Raw genomic sequence first — 23,680 nt, 5'->3', positions numbered from 1 at the left:
CTCTTCTTCTAGTTGATTTCTTTTCCCGGATTCGTCGCAATAGAGGAGGGGAGGAGAAGCCCTCCTCTGTCGGCACATCAAGGGAGGAAAGGTCCCTCGGCTCTGCCGCCACCTTGACCGAGGTCGACGATGTTGGGAACCCGCTCATGCCGCTGATATTTCAAAAATAAAATCAGATGGCAGCAGAAGAGGCATGTGCGGGATCGACGTTCATCGCATGAACGTTGTTTCATGAACCGTTCGTAGTTAGATAAGAATTAAAACTTTTAAATACATTAGAAGATCAGATCTTCACCTTGTGCGGGTAGATGATCACCGCAAACTGAAGTTCGTGGTCTAGGATGAAGGTTCGCTTGAAGCCGTTTAAGTGTCCGGCCTCTACGGGTATCCACACGAAGCAGTGATCCGATCAAAGCTCTCTTGTCTTCCCGGGGTGCTAGCTCCCTTGCAAAGACTTCTTTTGATGGCTGATCTCCTCTCTTTCAATCAACCCTTGATTGTGCTTGAGAGGAGGAAGAGGAAGAAGGAACTCAAGGAAGAAGAACACAGCTTCTGCAGCCTTCTTTCTTTTCCCTGCGTTGGAAGAAGGATTGGAGGAAGAGGAGGCGGACAAGGCTCTCTTCTTTTCTCCTTCTTGTTGGCGGCTGAACCAAGGAAAGGGAGAGGGTGGCGGCAGCAAGGAGAGGAGGATTCAAGCTTAGGGCGTATCCCCTTCTTTCACCTCCTTTTATAGCATCCAGGGCTCCTACAACTTAGGAGCCCTAGACTACTTTCCTAAGAGGGGGCGCCGGCCCCCTCTCTTCTCCCTTCTCCACATGGAAAGGGGGGGCATATTCCCCTCCTCATGGTAAACTCTAATCCACATTAAGTAGGATTTGAAATGCCCTAATGTGGTCAAGCCCTAATCCAATTAGGCTTAGCTCAAGGGTGAACCAATTAGGATCCAATCTAGGTAAGTCCTAATCCAATTAGAACTTAAATCAATTTTGACTCAATTGAACTCTTCAATCCTAATCCAATTAGGAGTCTTATTGATTCATTAGATTAATAATTAATTGTGACTTAAGAAACCCTAATCCAAATTAGGACATATTTAATTTTAGTCCCAATCCAATTAGGACTCTATTTGAATCCGAAATCCTAATCCGATTAGGACTCTAGGAATCCTACTCAAAATAGGAATCCGATTTTAATTCAAAACTCCTAATCTCATTAGGATTGTAGGAATCCTATTCCAAGTAGGAATCCCAGTCCTACTCCAACTAGGATTCCCAGTCCTAATCCAATTAGGACTCTAGGAATCCTACTCGAAGTAGGACTCTTGTTTCAAGTCCAATTAATTAATTCCCTTTGTTCCTTCTTCAACTGAATATCAATCGAATTGATTACTTGTGATTCCTAATCATGATTTAACCATCGGATCGGTTAATACTTCTAGTGTGTGTGATCCCATAGGTTCTACTCTGACTGGTAGTGAGATATATTATGATCTCTATCATAATATCATTGAAAACTCCTTTCAATGGATTGGAACGATTCCAACTCTACTCATTAGGGTTTATCGATCATCGAGATAATCCCTGTGAGTCCCACCATCCACCAGTGACACCTAGCAGCATGTAGTGGCTACCCAGTAGAATAGAATGATGAACCTCTAGGTGCAGTTATCATGTGATACAGTCCTACTATCGTGGATCCCTACAAGACGGAGGTCATGGACAACTCGTCAAACCCCATCGTCTGTCATACGTGAAGATTTATTCGACTTAAGTTCGAGAGTGGAAAACTCTTTCTCCACTGTGCATACTGCCCCGGCCGAGGTCTTACGAACTCAGTCTTATAAATCACATAGGATCTCTCCTTATCTATCAAGGTCGATAGATTCCTTATAGGTGCATACCCTACTCCTACAGTGAACTTACTGCAGCCAATCTACACTGCATGGACCCATATGGCTAGAGACCATGTATGTGTGCAGTCAAACTACAATAACCTCACTGTGAGTAGCCGAAGCACCGCAGGTCAAAGAACCAGTCACACTACTGCAACATCAAGCAAGTCACTGACGAGTGGATAGACATCCAAGTGACTTCTTGTATTGGTCACGCTCAGTACCCTTGTTCTTAACAAGCACCTGCACTATTACTTCAGTGTCGCCACACCGTGGACTCGAGTCTCGTCCATCCATAAGGAAAGTAATCTGTGCACTGATCTCATCGGATCGATCACCGTCCTCGTGATGATCCATCGATCAGGAGCGTTCAGAAATTAATCACTAATGATACATGGCTCAAATTCTCAACTCTTGAGAATATGCATCATCATCTTATTAATTCCTTGGACGATTCATACACACAATAATAATATGAATGAAAAAGATGCCTTTCATTTATTCAATAATAATAAAGTCAAGTACAAATTATGTCCTAGAATTAATAATGTGTCAGCCAAAATTGGCTTCTAGGGCATACATCTAACAATCTCCCACTTGCACTAAAGCCAATCAGTCATATATCTTAGTCCCATCTTCTCAAGGTGGGCTTCAGTCTTTTGCTGACTTAGCTGTTTAGTGAACGGGTCTGCCACGTTATCCGCGGAGTCTACTCTCTGCACTTCGACATACTTCTTCTCAACATAGTCGCGTATGAGATGGAAGCGCCGCTCTATATGCTTGGACTTCTGATGAGATCTTGGCTCCTTAGCAAGGGCTATGGCGCCATTATTATCGCAGTAGAGTGTTATGGCATCTGATGACATTACATCCAATTCCGCAATGAATTTTTTGAACTAGAAGTCTTCCTTAGCAGCTTCAGAGGCGGCGATGTATTCAGCTTCCATAGTAGAATCAGCAATGATCGGTTGTTTGGAACTCTTCCAATTTACCGTACCACCATTGCATAAGAACACATATCCAGATGTTGACTTCCTATCATCGACATCAGTCATGAAGTCTGAATCTGTGTATCCTTCTACCTTCAACTCTGATGATCCTCCAAAAACCAAGAATAAATCTTTAGTTCTTCTCAAGTACTTAAGAATATTCTTCACAGCTGTCCAGTGTTCTTCACCTGGATTTGACTGATATCTGCTTGTGACACTCACAGCAAAAGCTATATCAGGTCGTGTACATAGCATGGCATACATGAGGCTCCCTATTGCCGATGCATAAGGGATCTTGCTCATGCGTTGAATCTCTTCAGATATGTTGGGGCACATCTTCTTGGAGAGATGAATTCCATGCCTAAGGGGTAAAAGACCCCTTTTGGAGTTTTTCATGCTGAACCTTTTCAGCACTTTCTCTATATACATTTTTTGTGATAGGCCAAGCATCCTTTTAGATCTATCTCTATAGACCTTAATTCCCAAAATATAGGATGCTTCCCCAAGGTCTTTCATGGAGAATTCTTTTGACAACCAGACCTTGACCGAGGTTAGCATGGGAATATCATTCCCTATCAAGAGGATGTCGTTCACGTACAGTACGAGAAATACGACAGCGCTCCCACTAACCTTTTTGTAAACACACGGTTCCTCTTCGTTTTTGATGAAATCAAACATTTTGATTGCGTCATCGAAACGAGTGTTCCAACTCCGAGATGCTTGCTTTAGTCCATAGATGGACCTTTGCAGCTTGCAGACCTTGTGATCTCCATCACTGGAAGTGAAACCCAAAGGCTGTTCCATATAGATATCTTCATCAAGATATCCATTCAGGAAAGCATTTTTCACATCCATCTGTCAGATTTTATAATCATGAAATGCTGCAATGGCAAGCAATGTTCGGATGTATTTTAGCATGGCTACAGGTGAAAAGGTCTCCTGATAGTCAATGCCTTCGCATTGACCATACCCTTTTGCCACCAGCCTTGCTTTATAGGTCTCTACCTTTCCATCCGAACCTATCTTTCTTTTATAGATCCATTTACATCCAATAGGTACAATACCTTCTGGTGGATCTACTAAGGTCCAGACTTGGTTGGAATGCATGGAGTCTAACTCTGACTTCATGGCTTCCAGCCATTTCTCGGAATCGATATCAGATATCGCCTCATCGTAGGTTTTAGGATCTTGTGTATGATCCCTATCTCCCACTAGAAACATTTCCTCGGTATCCTCTTCTAGTATACCTAAGTATCTATCGGAAGGATGGGAGACCCTACTAGATCTACGAGGTGGTCGAGGGACATCGTGTACTGACTCTGTATGAATGGGTTCAATAGGATCCATGACTCGTTGCTTTTCAGAGACTTTCTCTTCAAGCTCAATTTTCCTCCCACTGCCTCTATCAAGGATAAACTGGTTTTCCAAGAAGATGGCATGACGGCTCACAAACACATTGTGATCCTCTGAGACGTAAAAATTGTATCCTAATGACTCTTTAGGATATCCTATAAAACGAGCACTTATGGTCCTAGCCTCCAACTTGTCTGCCTGTAGTCTCTTGACGTGGGCCGGACATCCCCAAATCTTGAGATGACCAAGACTTGGTTTCTTACCATGCCATATCTCATACGGTGTGGTAGGAACGGATTTAGAGGGAACTCTATTCAGTAAATAAATCGCTGTGAGTAAGGCATCTCCCCAAAGGAACATAGGTAAATCAGTGAAGTTCATCATGGACCTGACCATATCCAATAGGGTCCGATTCCTCCTCTCTGACACCCCGTTGAGTTGAGGTGTACTCGGAGGTGTCCACTGTGAGACTATGCCATTTTCTTTGAGATAGTCCCGGAATTCCCCACTAAGGTATTCTCCTCCTCGATCTGATCGAAGGGCCTTAAGAGGTTTTCCAGTTTGTTTTTCTACTTCATTCTTGAACTCTTTGAACTTTTCAAAAGATTCGGACTTGTGTCTCATAAGATACACATACCCATACCGTGAATAATCATCGGTAAAGGTAATGAAGTAAGAATAACGTCCCCTGGCTAGCACATCGAATGGGCCACATACATCTGTATGTACTAGGGTAAGTATTTCAGTGGTCCTCTCCCCATGTCCTACAAAGGACAGTCTAGCCATTTTTCCTTGAAGACAGGACTCGCAAACTGGATATGACTCGGAAGTCAATGAGCCTAAAAGCCCATCTTTATCCATTTTGTTCATTCTGTCTTCTCCAATATGGCCAAGCCTGAGGTGCCACAAATATCTTTGGTTTATCTCATCTCTAGATCTTTTGGATCCTTTGGCACTCACTTCTTGCTCGGTAACATTCACAGATACATCCATATGTAAATGATAGAGACTGTCGATCATGAAACCACGTGCAACTATTTTATTTCTGAAATAAATAGAACAGCAGTCTTTGTCAAAAGTAAAAACATGACCTTCCTGTGCTAGACATGAAATAGAAATCAAATTTCTGCTAGTAGCAGGTACATAATAGCAGTCTCTAAGTAATAAACTAAATCCAGACGGTAGTCGCAGGTGGTAGGTGCCCACAGCCACAGCAGCAACTTTTGCCCCGTTGCCAACCCGAAGGGTCACCGCACCTTCCGCCAGCCTTCTACTTTCCTTTAGACCCTGCATGGTAGTGCACAAATGAGCACTAGAACCAGAATCTATAACCCAACTAGAAGTAGAAGAAACCGTTAGATTAGTTTCAATTATGAGCAAGTCTATACCTTCTGAAGGTATGTCACCTTTCTTGTTCTTCAGGCTCTCGAGGTATGACGGACAGTTCCTCTTCCAGTGGCCATCGACATTGCAGTGGAAACATTTTCCTTTGTCGTTAGCCCTTTTCTTTTGAACTTCCCTTTTTGGCCTTTTGTCTTTCTTCTGCTTCTTAGCAGGCTTCTTTTTCTTCCAAGTAGACTTTCTCTTGGAACCAGAAGTCAACTCAGCAGCAAGGACATTGCCCCTTAAACCTTTCAAGGCTCCCTCAGCAGTTACCAACATGTTTATCAGTTCAGTCTTAGTGCATTCAATCTTATTCATGTGGTAGTTTACTATAAACTGACCAAATGAATCAGAAAGTGACTGTAGGATCAAATCTACTTGCAATTCCTTGTGCATGTCCATACCGAGCTTCTCAAGCTCCTCTAGGTCCTTGATCATAGTCAGACCGTGATCATGGACAGACTACCCCTCGCGCATCTTCGCTTTGAAAAGCCTCTTGGACACTTCAAAACGAGCTGTGCGACTCTGCTCACCATACAACTCTTGCAGGTGTGCCAGTATGTCCCTAGCAGTCTTCATATTTTCATGCTGGCATTGGAGTTCATTTGACATGGATGCCATCATATAGCATTTTACTCTAATGTCATCATCATCCATCCATTTTTGATGCATCTGACGTTGAACATCAGTAGGACGTGTAGTAGTGTGGGGCTATCAGAATCGAGTATGTAGCCTATTTTCTCACAGTCCGAAATAATTTTGAGGTTTCTTAGCCAGTCCTTGTAATTGGTTCCGGTCAGTCGGTTGGTCTCAAGAATACGGGTCAAAGAGTTTGAAGCTGACATTGTATCTGCAGAGAGTAAAGATTCTAGTTAGACTTTTGTACATGATCCTAATCTGTTCTAAGATCTTTTAGAACAAATGTAACTCCCACTATTTTTTCGAATTCCTCACACTCCCCTGGTAGGAAAACGGAAATCCTACGCGACTAGGGTTTCTAGTAGGTACTGCGGTCTCACCAATCTACATGCCACCTCACCTAACAGTTATTGGTGACACATAGATGGATGAGTGTATAACTCTTGTACAATGCTTCTCAAGCATGTTGCAGTGCAACTTGGTCTCTAAGCCATGAAGACCTCACCTAACAGTTATTGGTCCCATTTCTTAGTTAAGTCAGACCCACCGTATAACCGTAGGAATAAAGTCGTCATTGGGTCCTCACCTAACAGTTATTGGTGCCCAACCCCACCTTTACCCTACAACATCTCATGTCTATAGAGAGGTCCAGCCCCCGATGCAACTTGACCACTGTGTCCAGCCGAGACAAATCAACATCAGAAAGACCTTAGCAGCTCTACTATAGTGGAAGACCTATTGACTTAATATTGGTTAATCAGGTCTTAGTGTTTGCAACTTGAGCCCTTCATAAGAGGTAATCGAACAATTGGCCAGGTAAGCAGGTGGGAGGTTCCCCTTACTCAGAGAGTAAGGTCCTAATTAAGTAACCACCTTTCATGCTTTCCTAGACACCAATTAGATCAATTAATCTAATATGACTTGCTCATGTCGGTTCACCCTCGACTTGATTGAGGAGGTTTTGATTTAGGTCTCAATTGGGTTTGCTACATCACATGTAAACCTATCTACCCGACTCGCATTCACATCACATGCAAACGGCACATCACAGGCAGTTATAATCGCAGCATCAAATAAAGCTAAACTTTAAATAGGTGATGATCATGGATTCTAGTTAGGTCGTATTACAAGCACATGCACGTCAATCGATCAAATGGTCTTCAACTCTTGAATTGGTTCCAAGCCTCCTTGATTCGATCCTTGATCAACTCTTGATCCAATCGCCATCAACCGCTTAGATCCCTGTTCATCTCATGCCTTGTCTTCAACTTGATCATTGACGTACATCACATCACAGAAATACAACCAGATGTAAAATAAAAATAAAAATAAATTACATCTCCTTTTAGGAGGCACGCAGGCCTATCAAAACATCAAATAAGATGCATGCAAGCATCTGTAAAATTACATGACATTGCAGATCACATCGCAGGTCATTACATTTGATACCAAAAGGGTTTGAATCCTATGATCATCACCATATGCAACAATTATAATTTTCAGATCTGAAAACTAACTGATTATATCATGACATAGGTTGCTGATCATGCTAATCATGATTCTAAACTTTGTAATCTTATTAACAACGCAATTAGAATCATCATTTTATCACATAAAAATCAGCATGCAAAAATCAGCACCCCTGAAAAATCTGCATGCAGAAATTTTCAGCATGCATGATCATTTAATTTTCAGATCTAATAAGCCTTTAGATAATTAATTCTTACCTTAATCTACGAAGCCTAGGCTCTGATACCACTATTGGGAACCCGCCCATGCCGCTGATATTTCAAAAATAAAATCAGATGGCAGCGGAAGAGGCATGTGCGGGATCGACGTTCATCGCATGAACGTTGTTTCATGAACCGTTCGTAGTTAGATAAGAATTAAAACTTTTAAATACATTAGAAGATCAGATCTTCACCTTGTGCGGGTAGATGATCACCGCAAACTGAAGTTCGTGGTCTAGGATGAAGGTTCGCTTGAAGCCGTTCAAGTGTCCGGCCTCTACGGGTATCCACACGAAGCAGTGATCCGATCAAAGCTCTCTTGTCTTCCCGGGGTGCTAGCTCCCTTGCAAAGACTTCTTTTGATGGATGATCTCCTCTCTTTCAATCAACCCTTGATTGTGCTTGAGAGGAGGAAGAGGAAGAAGGAACTCAAGGAAGAAGAACACAACTTCTGCAGCCTTCTTTCTTTTCCCTGCGTTGGAAGAAGGATTGGAGGAAGAGGAGGCGGACAAGGCTCTCTTCTTTTCTCCTTCTTGTTGGCGGCTGAACCAAGGAAAGGGAGAGGGTGGCGGCAGCAAGGAGAGGAGGATTCAAGCTTAGGGCGTAGCCCCTTCTTTCACCTCCTTTTATAGCATCCAGGGCTCCAACAACTTAGGAGCCCTAGACTACTTTCCTAAGAGGGGGCGCCGGCCCCCTCTCTTCTCCCTTCTCCACATGGAAAGGGGGGGGGGCATATTCCCCTCCTCATGGTAAACCCTAATCCACATTAAGTAGGGTTTGAAATGCCCTAATGTGGTCAAGCCCTAATCCAATTAGGCTTAGCTCAAGGGTGAACCAATTAGGATCCAATCTAGGTAAGTCCTAATCCAATTAGAACTTAAATCATTTTTGACTCAATTGAACTCTTCAATCCTAATCCAATTAGGAGTCTTATTGATTCATTAGATTAATAATTAATTGTGATTTAAGAAATCCTAATCCAAATTAGGACATATTTAATTTTAGTCCGAATCCAATTAGGACTCTATTTGAATCCGAAATCCTAATCCGATTAGGACTCTAGGAATCCTACTCAAAATAGGAATCCGATTTTAATTCAAAACTCCTAATCTCATTAGGATTGTAGGAATCCTATTCCAAGTAGGAATCCCAGTCCTACTCCAACTAGGATTCCCAGTCCTAATCCAATTAGGACTCTAGGAATCCTACTCGAAGTAGGACTCTTGTTTCAAGTCCAATTAATTAATTCTCTTTGTTCCTTCTTCAACTGAATATCAATCGAATTGATTACTTGTGATTCCTAATCATGATTTAACCATCGGATCGGTCAATACTTCTAGTGTGTGTGACCCCATAGGTTCTACTCTGACTGGTAGTGAGATATATTATGATCTCTATCATAATATCATTGAAAACTCCTTTCAATGGATTGGAACGATTCCAACTCTACTCATTAGGGTTTATCGATCATCGAGATAATCCCTGTGAGTCCCACCATCCACCAGTGACACCTAGCAGCATGTAGTGGCTACCCAGTAGAATAGAATGATGAACCTCTAGGTGCAGTTATCATGTGATACAGTCCTACTATCGTGGATCCCTACAAGACGGAGGTCATGGACAACTCGTCAAACCCCATCGTCTGTCATATGTGAAGATTTATTCGACTTAAGTTCGAGAGTGGAAAACTCTTTCTCCACTGTGCATACTGCCCCGGCCGAGGTCTTACGAACTCAGTCTTATAAATCACATAGGATCTCTCCTTATCTATCAAGGTCGATAGATTCCTTATAGGTGCATACCCTACTCCTACAGTGAACTTACTGCAGTCAATCTACACTGCATGGACCCATATGGCTAGAGACCATGTATGTGTGCAGTCAAACTACAATAACCTCACTGTGAGTAGCCGAAGCACCGCAGGTCAAAGGATCAGTCACACTACTGCAACATCAAGCAAGTCACTGACGAGTGGATGGACATCCAAGTGACTTCTTGTATTGGTCACGCTCAGTACCCTTGTTCTTAACAAGCACCTGCACTATTACTTTAGTGTCGCCACACCGTGGACTCGAGTCTCGTCCATCCATAAGGAAAGTAATCTGTGCACTGATCTCATCGGATCGATCACCGTCCTCGTGATGATCCATCGATCAGGAGCGTTCAGAAATTAATCACTAATGATACATGGCTCAAATTCTCAACTCTTGAGAATATGCATCATCATCTTATTAATTCCTTGGACGATTCATACACACAATAATAATATGAATGAAAAAGATGCCTTTCATTTATTCAATAATAATAAAGTCAAGTACAAATTATGTCCTAGAATTAATAATGTGTCAGCCAAAATTGGCTTCTAGGGCATACATCTAACAGACGACAGCTGCGGCCGAGCCGTGGGTTCTCTCCTTCAAGCCACCAAGATGGAGAAGGGAGCAAGAAATCCACCTCCTCTCCGGCAACCCTAAGAACATACCGGTCCCATCCCATGGGAACCGAATGTGCTTGGATCGACTCCTCCTTCCATGGATCGGGAGTTAGGGTTGATGCTTTGGGGTTGATTGAAAGGGAAGGGCGTGATCGAGTGAGAGAAGGGGATCTACGGCCTGGACTGGCTGTGGTCCTCAACCGCTCGAACCGGTCTCAGATCAAGGGCCGACCAGGTTAGATTCTCCCCTCTCCCACCTCCTCATCTCCTTCCTCCCCTTCTCTTTGTTTACAATCCTTCATTCTCTGTTTGTTATTTTACAGATACCCTGGCTCTAAGCTAAATGTGGAGAAAGTTTATGGGTTTACCTAGCTTCGAGGAGCTGTGAGGCATTTCCGGCGAGCTACTGTGTCTGCTCCGGCGACGCCGTGTAGTGACGAGTTGGAGATCCCTCCTCCTCCGACGCTACCGCTCCTGATCCGTTTCCGTTACACAGAAGGAAAAGGGAATGAGAGGCAGTGAGAGGGTGAGGGATGAAGAATCTCTTAGAATAGTTTTTGGGTTTTTATAGGCCTCGGCGGGGAGGGAGAAGTGGTGGTGATCGTGGCTGTCAGGCGGTTATAACCGCCTCAACAGTTGCCGATCTCCACCGCCATTCCTCCCAATTTTTCAGATAGGCCGGGATTTACATTCTTCCCCCCTTAAAAGAAATTTCGTCCTCGAAATTTTTCATACCTTAATTCTTAAACAAATGAAGATACTTAGTCTTTTATCTAATATTCCACTAGACTTCCGCTATGCAATTCTGATTGAGCCCAACATGTCTAAACCTCAGTCTAAATTTGTATTAACTGTAACTTTCTCATTTAAGTGAAAAGATTCTTAAACATAACATCCATAAGAATAGCTTTCTTAAGAGAGATGTCATCACATAAAGACTGGTTCAATTCTTATGACGTGCATTATAGAGAGTTAGAAACCCAGAAGATACAAAGGTGTCGGAAGATTTACAATTAATTGACACCTAGCCTTCATGGCATTATCTAGGATGATATTTGTCACTGTTTGGTCACTTGTACCAGCATTCTACTGAGTCAATGCAAAAGTTTGAGCTTTCGATTTAGTAGGTTCCGAATCATTCTTCTTTTTATTTGGACAATCCCGTGCGAAGTGTCCATGTTGACTACAAATGAAGCAGACTCCCATCTTCTTAAACAAGGCCCCCCATGAGTCTTGCCATAGTAGGTACAGGCCTCAAACCTCTTCTTCTTATTTGTACTACTTTCAGGGTTCTGTGGCCTGTCACTCAGACTTTCTATCATCTTGGGTCTCTTCTGGTCATCCCTTTCTTTTCCTGATCTCTTCAATTCGGCTTCCAATTTTAGAGCCCTTTCCAATACATCCTAGTAACTTGTGAAAATCAGAACGGCCAATCTAGACCTGATCCCATATCTCAAACCATGTTCAAACCTATTAGCTTTACTTATCTCTTCCTCCATAAACTGAGGACAAAATCTGCCCAATTCATTGAACTTGCTAGCATATTCCAATACTGTCATATTCTCGGTCTGTTTCAGGGCCAAGAATTCATTCTGCTTCACCAATCTCACTGACTGGGGAAAGTATTGATTGTAGAATTTACCTTTAAATTCCTCCCATGTCAGTTGTTCACCATTTTCTTGAACAGCAGCCTTCATAGCTATCCACCAGAACTTGGCGTTTCCTCTGAGCATAGGAACCGCCAATTTGACCTTGACCTCCTCAGGAAATTGTAGGGCATCATACATCTCCTCTATCTCCCGAATCCAGGCCTCAGTAGCCAAGTAATCAGCCCCTCCCTCAAACATTGGAGGATGCAGCCTTCGGAATTTCTCATAATAGGTATCGGTGGACGACACAGGTCGGAAGGAGAGCTGCGTCTGCTGCTGCTGCTGAAGAAGCTGTGCCACCACTTGGCAAACCCCAACAAGATCTGCCTGAGTGGCTACAACGTTTAGAGCTGGCCTAGCTGGCATGTTGGTAGCTTCTTGGGATGATGCTTTCACTCCTTTTCTTTTATAGTTAGCCAGAACTTCATTTTCGCTATCACTCATCGTCACCTATCAAAATATAGTATTAATCATTATCCATTTCATCACATTATATATATATGTATTTAAATATTATATATATAAATTTATTATTATTATTATTATTATTATTATTTAAAATATCATTATTGTTCTTACTGTGATTCCAATTAATGAAAAATTAACTTAGCTACCCATTCCCATGATTAATTTTAAAGTTTTTAGATCATGGTTAAAAAAAAAAATTATTGCTCTGATACCACTAAATGTCACGCCCCGAATTTGGATCATGACACGGCCGTGCTATTGCAAACCTTTGCCCGCAATAACACGCAGCCACTTTAAAACTTCAAATGTTTCATCAATAAAAGATTGATGACAAAGCATCTAAAAATAGCAACATTTAATGTGTCATTTTCTTATCCCCATAATCCTGAAGCATGTCATGCTCCTCGTTCCTAGCATCTCCTATTCATCTGTAAGAACATAAATAAATGGGTATGAGCTATAAAGCTCAGTAAGTAACCATGCATAATCTTATCTGATCAAGCATAATATTTTCTCATACTAGTGCATAAATTTAAGAAACTAACAGTTGTAACAAAGTAAGCATTTCATATAACAAGCCAGTCATAAAACTATGCATGTCCATTTATGCAACTTCATAAATATGGCTATCCATCATAAAACTTTTGTCATTATCCCATGCTTTGAAATCCGTACTCATCATTATTCATGCTTTGAAATCCGTACTCATCATTATCATGCTTTGAAATCCGTACTCATCATTATTCATGCTTTGAAATCCGTACTCATCATTATTCATACTTTGAAATCCGTACTCATCATTATTCATACTTTGAAATCCGTACTCATCATTATTCATGCTTTGAAATCCGTACTCATCATTATTCATACTTTGAAATTCGTGCTCTCAGATGATAGTACAGCTATGGTCACTATTATTACCCGTGACAGGGCCATAATCTTTACCAACTATTATTCCCCGTTGGCAGGGTCTAAGCCAAGCTAATATAACCCGGCGAGGGCCGTATGCTAAGCTACTATAACCCGCTGGCGAGGGCCATAATATTTGCCAACTATTGTTCCCCGTTGGCAGGGTCTAAACCAAGCTACTATAACCCGCTGGCGAGGGCCATATGCCGAGCTACTATAACCCGCTGGCGAGGGCCATAATATTTGCCAACTATTGTTCCCCGTTGGCAAGGTCTAAACCAAGCTACTATAACCCGCTGGCGAGGGCCGTATGCCGAGCTACTGTAACCCGCTGGCGGGGGTCGTGCATAGCAATCTGAGAGTTCTTAAAAACATATCATGCTTTTCATAAATCTTTTCTCATCGATACATTGGAAAGTGAATAATGGCATCATGCTGAATAAAATTCATGATCATGCTGAAAACTTTATTTTTCTTTCCATGCATCTTTCTACATCATCATAATCATGTGTAAATAATATAATAATCATGATGGATGCTATTTATCCAAAATCATGCAATCATTTGCTAACACATGTTGGATCCTAATTTTGTGAAAATATAAATAATCATATATAATTTAATAATCAAATAGTCACAAGTATTTGATAAAACATAAGATTATATCCGGATTACTTACATTTTCCACAATTCATATACACAATTCCAATTCTATAAATAATACTTTTTCATCATATAAAACGTGATACATGATCCATAATAAGATTAAGACAGGTTACTTACATTAATTTGCTCACGAAATGCCAATTCTCCAATACCTAGCAAGATCATTAAATTACATGTCACTTGCACATTTAATTTCTATTGATTTATAATCTTAAAGTCATTTACAGCCCATCCATAGGACTCAATTTCATTTTCGGATCCATAACCTAATTTAATTTCTGGTTCAGGCTTGGGTCCATTGCATACTGGTTTAGTTAATTCTGAGTTTAAGAATATTGGGCTCAGACCAAAGCCCAGCCCGGCCTCGGGTCTTTAAAGTCCGGTTCCTTTGAAGCCCACCGCTGAAATCAGGCCCCGGCCCATATCAATTTTTATTTTATTTTTTTTCTTTCTTCTTTTCTTTTCTTCTTTTTCTTTCTTTTTTTTTCTTTTTCTTTCTTTTTCTTCTCTTCTCCCTTCCCGAACCTTCCTCCCTCTTCTTTCTTTTCTTCTTCTCTTCTCCTTCTTTCTTCTTCCCTTCCCGATCTCCTCCTCCTCTTCTTCTCTTCTCCCATAAAACTTGGAGGCGGGCTCGGAAGAAAATCGGGTCCGAGATCGGCGGTGCCGGCGACTGGCCAACGCCGCCCGCGGCCGACCTCCCTTCCTCTTCTTCTAGTTGATTTCTTTTCCCGGATTCGTCGCAATAGAGGAGGGGAGGAGAAGCCCTCCTCTGTCGGCACATCAAGGGAGGAAAGGTCCCTCGGCTCTGCCGCCACCTTGACCGAGGTCGACGACAGCTGCGGCCGAGCCGTGGGTTCTCTCCTTCAAGCCACCAAGATGGAGAAGGGAGCAAGAAATCCACCTCCTCTCCGGCAACCCTAAGAGCATACCGGTCCCATCCCATGGGAACCGAATGTGCTTGGATCGACTCCTCCTTCCATGGATCGGGAGTTAGGGTTGATGCTTTGGGGTTGATTGAAAGGGAAGGGCGTGATCGAGTGAGAGAAGGGGATCTACGGCCTGGACTGGCTATGATCCTCAACCGCTCGAACCGGTCTCAGATCAAGGGCCGACCAGGTTAGATTCTCCCCTCTCCCACCTCCTCATCTCCTTCCTCCCCTTCTCTTTGTTTACAATCCTTCATTCTCTGTTTGTTATTTTACAGATACCCTGGCTCTAAGCTAAATGTGGAGAAAGTTTATGGGTTTACCCAGCTCCGAGGAGCTGTGAGGCGTTTCCGGCGAGCTACTGTGTCTGCTCCGGCGACGCCGTGCAGTGACGAGTTGGAGATCCCTCCTCCTCCGACGCTACCGCTCCCGATCCGTTTCCGTTACACAGAAGGAAAAGGGAATGAGAGGCAGTGAGAGGGTGAGGGATGAAGAATCTCTTAGAATAGTTTTTGGGTTTTTATAGGCCTCGGCGGGGAGGGAGAAGTGGTGGTGATCGTGGCTGTCAGGCGGTTATAACCGCCTCAATAGTTGCCGATCTCCACCGCCATTCCTCCCAAATTTTCAGATAGGCCGGGATTTACAGTTGGGCTAACACCTAGGAAATTAGCTGGACTGTGTAATTGTTGAATTATATGGGGAGTGGACGTAGGAGGTGATTGCTCTTAACTACTATAAAATCCTCATGTGCCTTCTTTGTGTTCTCTGCTATCAATTTCTCTCTACTGTTTTGTTGCTTTATTACTTCTGCATTATCATTCTTTGCGCCTCACTCACCTTTAGCACAAAACAAATGTTCATCTCTGTATGATTTAAATTCTAAAGAAACCCCCCTCTTGGGCTGCTATCCTAGGCAACAATGCTAATTGACGACCTGTTGTAGTCAGGAACTAGTTTCTTTATGGGCCACGCAAGTAGGGCAAACACTAGTGCATGCTATTGTAACCATGTTATCATCTGATTTCAAATCTAGTTTCCGTTCGGTCTTTCTCTGGAGCGATTAATGGCACATACTGATTGATGGCATGTTGTAGTCAAGAGTTAGTCTCTTTCGGAACTTGCCACGAGCCGATGATGACCATGGTCATAAAAGCTAGGGGAGAGAGAGCAGATGGTTTATCTATATGAATTGAAAATTTATTCTTGATCAAATGCATTAAAGTTTTGAAATTTATATTGATGAACATACATTATCTCATGTATCCATTAGCATACTTTATCATTGGAAGTCTTATATCATGAATGTTGATTTTCATGTATAACATATTTGATCCAGCTAGAGATAAAGGTGACTTACTGGGCTCTTAGCTCAGTTTTGTTTCTCTTATCCTTTCCAGACGCCAACGAATAGCACGGATGGGATCGTGGGGCTGTGAGCAAGAGAATTAAGACCTAGGAGTAATCATTTTATTTTAAATAAAATTCTACCTAGCCCTCATAGATCGAATTTAAAATAATGTTAGACATTGTTTTGTGCATATTTATCCTTTTTTAAGAAATTCTAAATATCTTAGTTTACCTAGACTACTACTATCTGAAATTGTTATAAGCATTGCATGTCCTGTGGGTCAAACCGAACAAGGCATGCGGCCGTTTGTCATATGTTCGCTCATGCTAGTGGGATAGTAGGGTGTGATGTTTTGCTTGCCTGCATGATGTGATCACCTACGGTGGTTCCTTCTTTTGGTTATTGACCATTAAGGCTGAATGCAAAGGCCCTCTAGCCTATTCTAGGCAAAACACTTTCAAACATATAAGCATTGAGACTAACCCAAAGTAGTTGTTCCAAACTCAATATTGTGTGCATTGCATCACAAATGCCTTTAACATCAAAAACGCCAATAACTTGCGCCAAGCATTAGGTTGGTATTTCTAGTGACTCAGGACTAGCCCTAGATTCAGCCTACCCTATGAATTGTGCACTTTCTACTCTACAGTTGATCTCTCTCTCAACATCAATGGCTTCTTTCTGGTATCATTTTGTAGCTTCAGTTATCAATTTAATGACGAGGAGAATGAAGAAAATTGTGTACAATGTATCTTTAAGCATCATATTGTCTGATCTCTTTTTTGTCCTTCACTTTGGCAGGGAGGGTAATGGTTATTGCAGGCGTCTGTTAGGTTCCATGGGGCAAATCTCCAGACTGGAAGGCTGGAAGGGCTGTCAAAACAGAGAAAAGCATAAATAGAAATGCAGCAGAATCCAGAATCAGTTAACCAAGCGATACGAAACCACTGCTAGCTAAAAGCAGTAGACAAGGAATATCTACTTAAATGCCTCATGACCAATTTGTGTAAACTATTAACTTATTTGAGGTGATCTGAGTGAAAGTTAATTATTGTCCTTTATAGTTGTAACTTTTTTAAAATCCTAATAGTATAATAGGAAGAAAGCTTCTCCCATTATTATTATTTTTTTTTTTGCCAAATGGAATTCCATAAATAAATGATCATAATACCATTCTGCCATTCTAATCATGTTTTTGCAATAGAATTGAGGCTTATCCTAGTGGTCACACTCTTTTGCTTCGGAGCTAAAACCATGTTCGAATTTTTTTTTTCTTTTTTTCTTCTTTCATGAACATGCGAACGCGTTGCGTAGGAGCGGGAATGCCCGCTCGACCCGCCACGTAGACCTCGCCCTCCCTCCACCCATTCATTGGGGTGTGATCATATTAGCACTAATTTATCGGAGCCCATCAGAACTCCACAGTTAAGCATGCTTGGGCGAGAGTAGTAGTAGAATGTGTGACCCCTTGAGAAGTCAAGTACTTAGCGAATAATCGATGTGGGACTAAATACACGCCCGCACGGATCCTCATATACTCCTCCCGTTCAAGCCCTGACGTCCTCATCAGGTTAAAGATTCAAATGCATTCAAATCTAATTACAAACATCATGATCGGCTTGTGGTCAGCCATAATACCCATAAGGATCTCACCCAAAATGGCTAGCCGGAAGGTATTATTTGGGTTTCTTGATCCTGTATAAATACTCAAGATCTACCTAACAAATAATCGATGTAGGACTAAACACATGCCCGCACGGGTTCTCACAGATCCCTAAATACTTGCGCTTAGATAATTATAATGCAGGTGGTTCTCTGTCTCTTTGAAAAAAATTAGAACTCCAATCCTCAAGATGAGAATATGAGAATATGATGCATTTATGTGTGTACATATGAGAATATGAAAAATCTATCCTTATATTCTTGGGTTATAATAACTCAGCCATTAGTGATAAAATTGCAAGATGTCCAAGAAATCAGAAGGTTCTGTTTCTACATACATATTCTTAACACTATACTGTGGTAGAGCTCCCCTTAGTGACCCTCTGGATGTTTAAAAGAATAGCCAGAAAGATAATCAGACCACATGCAAACAACCAAACAGTTGCTATTAGTACTCAGTCCAATGTTCAATTATGTATTATAATTTCATTTTTCATACATCACTTAAAATTGAATTTGCTAATGAAGTTAGTCAAATTGAAGACTTGATTTTAATCAACCAACTAATCTACTTGGCATGTAAAAAAAAGTATATGGATGTCACATGCTTATGTTCAACCTCAGACTGTTCTCTTTCAATTAGTAATAATTCAGTATTTTTACATGCATATCTTTATATGCAACCGAGGATCAACTCTCAGGACCAGTAGGATGTATTTCTACATGATGGCACAAAGGCAAATGAGGAAATGCCTAAATAACTCCAAGTTGGAACTTCTACATCTTTTCTTTCATGTACTTGATGTCTTTTATAAAGAAAAGAAACTATACATGAAGTAGGGCAGACCCTGGTTTATCTCTCCATTTTTCCTTCTATTATATCTGTCCCTTTTCTATTCCATTGGGATTGTGATGGTCATTGGAGGTCTATACTATGTTTGAGTGACAAAAACTCAGATGGGAAGTAGATTTGATACAAGCAGAGGTGTTGCCCAGATAGACAACCCAAGAGGGGGGGGTGAATTGGGTTTTAAAATAATTTGAATAATTAAAACGATGTGGTTGACTAATTAAAAACTATTGCAAGTTATTTAATTAATGCTAAGTGCTGTGAGTGATGTGAGGGGAAGAAGAAGAGAGACAATCCAACACAAACACAAGGTTTTATAGTGGTTCGGAGCTAACCCTTGCTCCTACGTCCACTCCCCAAGTCTCACTTGGGAATTCACTATAACCCCCTTGGATTACAGCCGGTTGTTTTTCAAGCTCACAACCAAACTTGTTGTTTTACGAGCTCACAACGAACTCGGTCGGTTTTTCCAGGCTCACCGACTAGAACCGCCCCGATTGTTTTCCCGGGATCACAATCAAACCCTTACACACGTTGGTTTTAACTCGGCTCACCAACCAACCTCAATCCCCTTGATTCAATCCCCGATTGAACTAAGTAAATACAAGTTGTAGAAAGAAAACAGAAAATGAGCTTCTCAAAAAGCAGATGAAAACAATATGAACAATAAATGAAGTTAAGAAGCCTCAAACGCTTTTAGATTGGAGATGAGGAATGGCTTCTTAAACTTCTGGTCTCCTCTTGAAAGAGTAGTCGACTTGAATGCAGGAGAAGGAGGCTTTAATTGCTGGGAAGATGTAGTTGGAAGCAGTAAATGCAGATCTTCCTCTTTTTCGTTGAAGAGCACGTTGCAGAGCTTGAATGCTTGATTAGTTGGAGTGGAATGGTTGTTCTCTGCCTTGCTACAGTCCTCTGTGGCTATTTAAGCCAACCCCCACGGAAACTAGCCGTTAGAGTGCTTTTTCTGCCCGTTCTGAACACTCTGCGCAGCCTGACAATATGACCGTTGGTGGGTTGGAGTCGACTCGCGCGATCAGGAGTCGACTCGGCTGTAGCGGGAGTCAACTCAAGCTTTTCCGGAGTCGACTCGGCAACTGTTCCAAATTTGAATTAAAGTTGCCTTCACGACTGGGAGTCGACTCGTCTTGACCTGGAGTCGACTCGTCAACTTCTGGAGCTGACTTGGCAATTTTGGAGTCGGCTCATCCACTGAAGTCCGTGGATCCAATTTTGAATTTTGTCCACTCGAGTCGACTCGACTGTCCTGGGAGTCGACTCGAATCTCAGAGCCCGAACTCCCGATCCTCTGTCTTTTGGCTCGTCCAGTCTTGGAGTCGACTCGAACTTCCTTGGAGTCGACTCGGCTCTCAGTTTCCGAAAGATGGTCTTCTGCCTTTTGACGTGAAGCTGTCTTGGAGTCGACTCGAGCTGTCTGGGAGTCGACTCGAATCTCAGAGGCAGTAACTTGGTTTTCTGTCTGTCTTGGGGTCGCGGTGTCTTGGAGTCGACTCGCGTATTGCGGGAGTCGACTCGAATCTCAGAGTCCATAAAATGCTCTCTGACTTTTTCTTTGTGTACCGCTGAGAGTCGACTCTTGCTTTCTCTGGAGTCGACTTGCCACCTATCGGAGTCGACTCGCGTTCCACTGGAGTCGACTCGAATCTCAGACCCGAAAACTGTTCTCTGACTTTTCTGCCTGTGACTGCTTGGAGTCGACTCTTACTTCCTTGGAGTCGACTCGGTGAACATCGGAGTCGACTCGCGCACTTCGGGAGTCGACTCGCTGACAGGTTCTGAGTTGAAGCTTTCTGTCCTTTTGTCTGTTCTCAGTCGGAGTCGACTCGTACTTATCTGGAGTCGACTCGAGCTCGTGCCAGTGAACTTGATACGCTTGGAGTCGACTCGTGATACTCGGGAGTCGACTCGAGTCTCAGACATTGGTTCAAACAGACTCCTTAACTTATCCAAAAATTATGAACCAAGTCTTGGGACACTTAGACAGGATTTTCACTGAAACACTCAATTGAATTCATTAGTAATCAAAAGATATACTCAAATGCTTTGAGCTCATCAAAATCAAATGGGGTTTTAATCAATCACTCCACAATCTCCCCCTTTTTGATGATGACAAAACTTTGAGTATATGTAAAATGAATTGCTCAATAAATAATGAAATAAAATCCATAAATGAATTCAAATGTCTGGTAATTCAATTTATCCAAGCTTGAAAGGAGTGAAACAATAAATTTCGGAGTTAAAGCTCCCCCTTTCATTTGGAATTATATAAGCCTTCATATTATGCAATCAATTGTTTGGCTTATATGTCATTAATGATTTAGTTTGATTAAAATTCAGATTCTCCCCCTCAACATATGCATTCAACTATGTTTTGATTCTCTGAATTTCCTTTTAATGCTTTGAAGTTTTTGAACTGAATTTTTTGTATTTAGAGGAAAAATCTGTCAATTTGTTCTTGTGTAGGATTCAGCTAATCTCCGAATATCCCTTGAATAGATTCTGGAGATTACTCCATTAGGAGCCCCAAAAGAGAGATAATGAGCCTCGAGGTACCGAATCCACTTAGAACAAATTTGTGTGTTTTTAAGAGTTTTATGTTTTTATTGATTTCCATTGATTTCTTTTACATATTTCGCCCCTTTTACATACTTTATACATATTTCTCCCCTTTTTTTTTACATATTTTATTTCTCCCCCTTTTTGTCATCATATCAAAAAGGAGGCAATCACACACAATCAATGGCACAACCAATCATCAAATGGCACATAATTGAAGATAAAATGTCTACTCATTGTATTGATATGAATGTGAATACATGTGAGAATACAATAAGTAAAGTAAAACAAGACAAAACACAAAAACATCTATGGCCTCCTCGAGGATGAGGCACCTCCTCTCGAGGATGTGGGTCCTCCTCTCGTGGATGTGGCTCCTCCTCTCAATCGGCTCTGCTCCATGAGGAGGGTGACTGCATCTGTAACATGGCCAAGCTGCGTGATAATAGACGTAGTGGCTCTGCTATGTGTAGTGGAGAGCTCAGTCACCGACGTCTGAAGCCCAGTCACCGACGTCTGAAGTGCGTCCAGCTTGTCGATGAGTACATTCGACAAGCGCTCGGCCCCCTCGGTGGTGGTGTGCATGTCACGACCTATGTCCTCTCGCATCTGTCGAGTGGTGCTCGTGACCTCACTCATGCTGTGGAACTGGGCCTGGACCAAACTCCGGACATTGTAGATCTCTTCCCGTACATGAGCCGTCATGTCAGTCACGGCTGTCAAGGAAGGGACCAACTGAGAAGATACGGATGCAGGAGTGGGAGCAGGCACCGCACCTCGGAGCTCCCGAAGCAGCTCATCCCTCACATCTCTGACTATCTCCTGTCGCAGTTCCCGGAGCTGCTCAGGATCAATCCGGACCTCCATGGATGGTGGAGCCGAGGAGGAAGGTCCGGCGGAGGTGGTAGGAGCAGGAGGAGTGGATGGAAGGTCTGGATGGTCTGGAAGGTCTGGGTAGTCTGAATCGGGCTCAGGACTGGGTGAAGGTCTGGTGGTCTGAGCGGTGAGGGTAGACTTCCTAACCCATACCCCCTCTCTCTTCCGAAACCCCATCCTGTGTAGGGTCCCCGCACGCGTGCGATCAGTCCATCGCAAAGCGCGAAAGGGCTCCCCCTCAGGAATGGGAACCTCGTACTCCCTAAAAAGAAGGGTGAAAATCATGCCGTATGGGAGGGTGAGCCTAGGTCTATCTAGGGGCTCACACATATACCTATAGATGAGCTTAGGGAATTTGATTGGGGTGTCCTGAAGGATATAGAACATAAGAGCTAGGTCTCTCTCATTTACAAAATCAAATCTCCCTGTCTTAGGGAAGATGGATCTAGACAAAATACTCAAGAGGATCCGCACCTCAATCGGTAGTGAGCTCGCGGATACCTCGTCTAGAGGTGACTGGGGTGGATGTCCTAGAACGGCCGTAAGGGCCTCAACCCTATCCTCAGGGTGTGCGGGAGCCACCCCTGCTAATGGAAGGTGGAGGATGTGGGCAATAAGATCCTTCATGACACGCAAAGGGACACCGGCTACTGTGCCCTCGATACCTCCATCTCCCCGATGGACGGTACCATAGAACTCTCTAATAAGGCCCGGGTATGTGGGGAGGTCCAGTGTAAGGAAGTACTCTAGGCCCTGGGCCCTAAGTCTATCACCTATGGTGAACCCTTCCCGGGAGAGGAAGTCGAAATCGACATACCTCCCGGTGGAGACGACCTTCCCGGCCAATGGCCTCGCGGGAACCGCCCTAGGCGGGGAACGAGCCGGAGGTGGTTGCCTCGCGGGATCGTGCCGTGCCTTGGAGCGCCGCTCGGGACCGGCCTCGGGTCGGGACCTCTTCCTAACTACGGTCTTACGCGGCATTTTGACCTAAACTGAGAGGAAAAACCTAGAGGACGGTGAAGGACCGACGGAAAAGACTCGGAACCGACCGGGAATGACCTAGGAAGGGAGGAGAACTCAATGTCCGGCGAAGAATCGACGGGAAAATGGCTTGGAGACGATCGGGGACGACCTAGGAGTCGGCTCTAGGGCTTTTTGAACAGTGGCGGCTTGAAAGAAAAGTGTTTTCGAAACGACAAATCTAGGGTTAAAAAGTCGGATCCCGACTGCGAGTCGACTCCACTGAGTCGCGAGTCGACTCGACCTCGAGTCGACTCCAGAATATGCGCAAGTCGACTCTCCTTATGCGCCTGTGGACCTCGAGTCGACTCCC

The 23,680-nt window shown here is 42.9% G+C and overlaps 1 protein-coding gene across 1 annotated transcript; it reads right to left on the bottom strand.

Annotated features, from left to right (window-relative positions):
* Positions 1-11,822: 11,822 nt before the first annotated feature.
* LOC103697531 lies at positions 11,823-12,512 on the bottom strand. The gene has a single exon (XM_008779405.2). It carries the CDS (start codon positions 12,510-12,512, stop codon positions 11,823-11,825), a length of 690 nt encoding a protein of 229 aa, XP_008777627.2.
* Positions 12,513-23,680: the final 11,168 nt, after the last annotated feature.

This window comes from Phoenix dactylifera, unplaced genomic scaffold (assembly GCF_009389715.1).
Source record: "Phoenix dactylifera cultivar Barhee BC4 unplaced genomic scaffold, palm_55x_up_171113_PBpolish2nd_filt_p 000423F, whole genome shotgun sequence".
In the NCBI taxonomy this organism is placed as follows: Eukaryota; Viridiplantae; Streptophyta; class Magnoliopsida; order Arecales; family Arecaceae; genus Phoenix; species Phoenix dactylifera.
The sequence above is the reverse complement of the archived record's forward strand: the minus strand, read 5'-3'. Positions and strand labels throughout refer to the sequence as shown.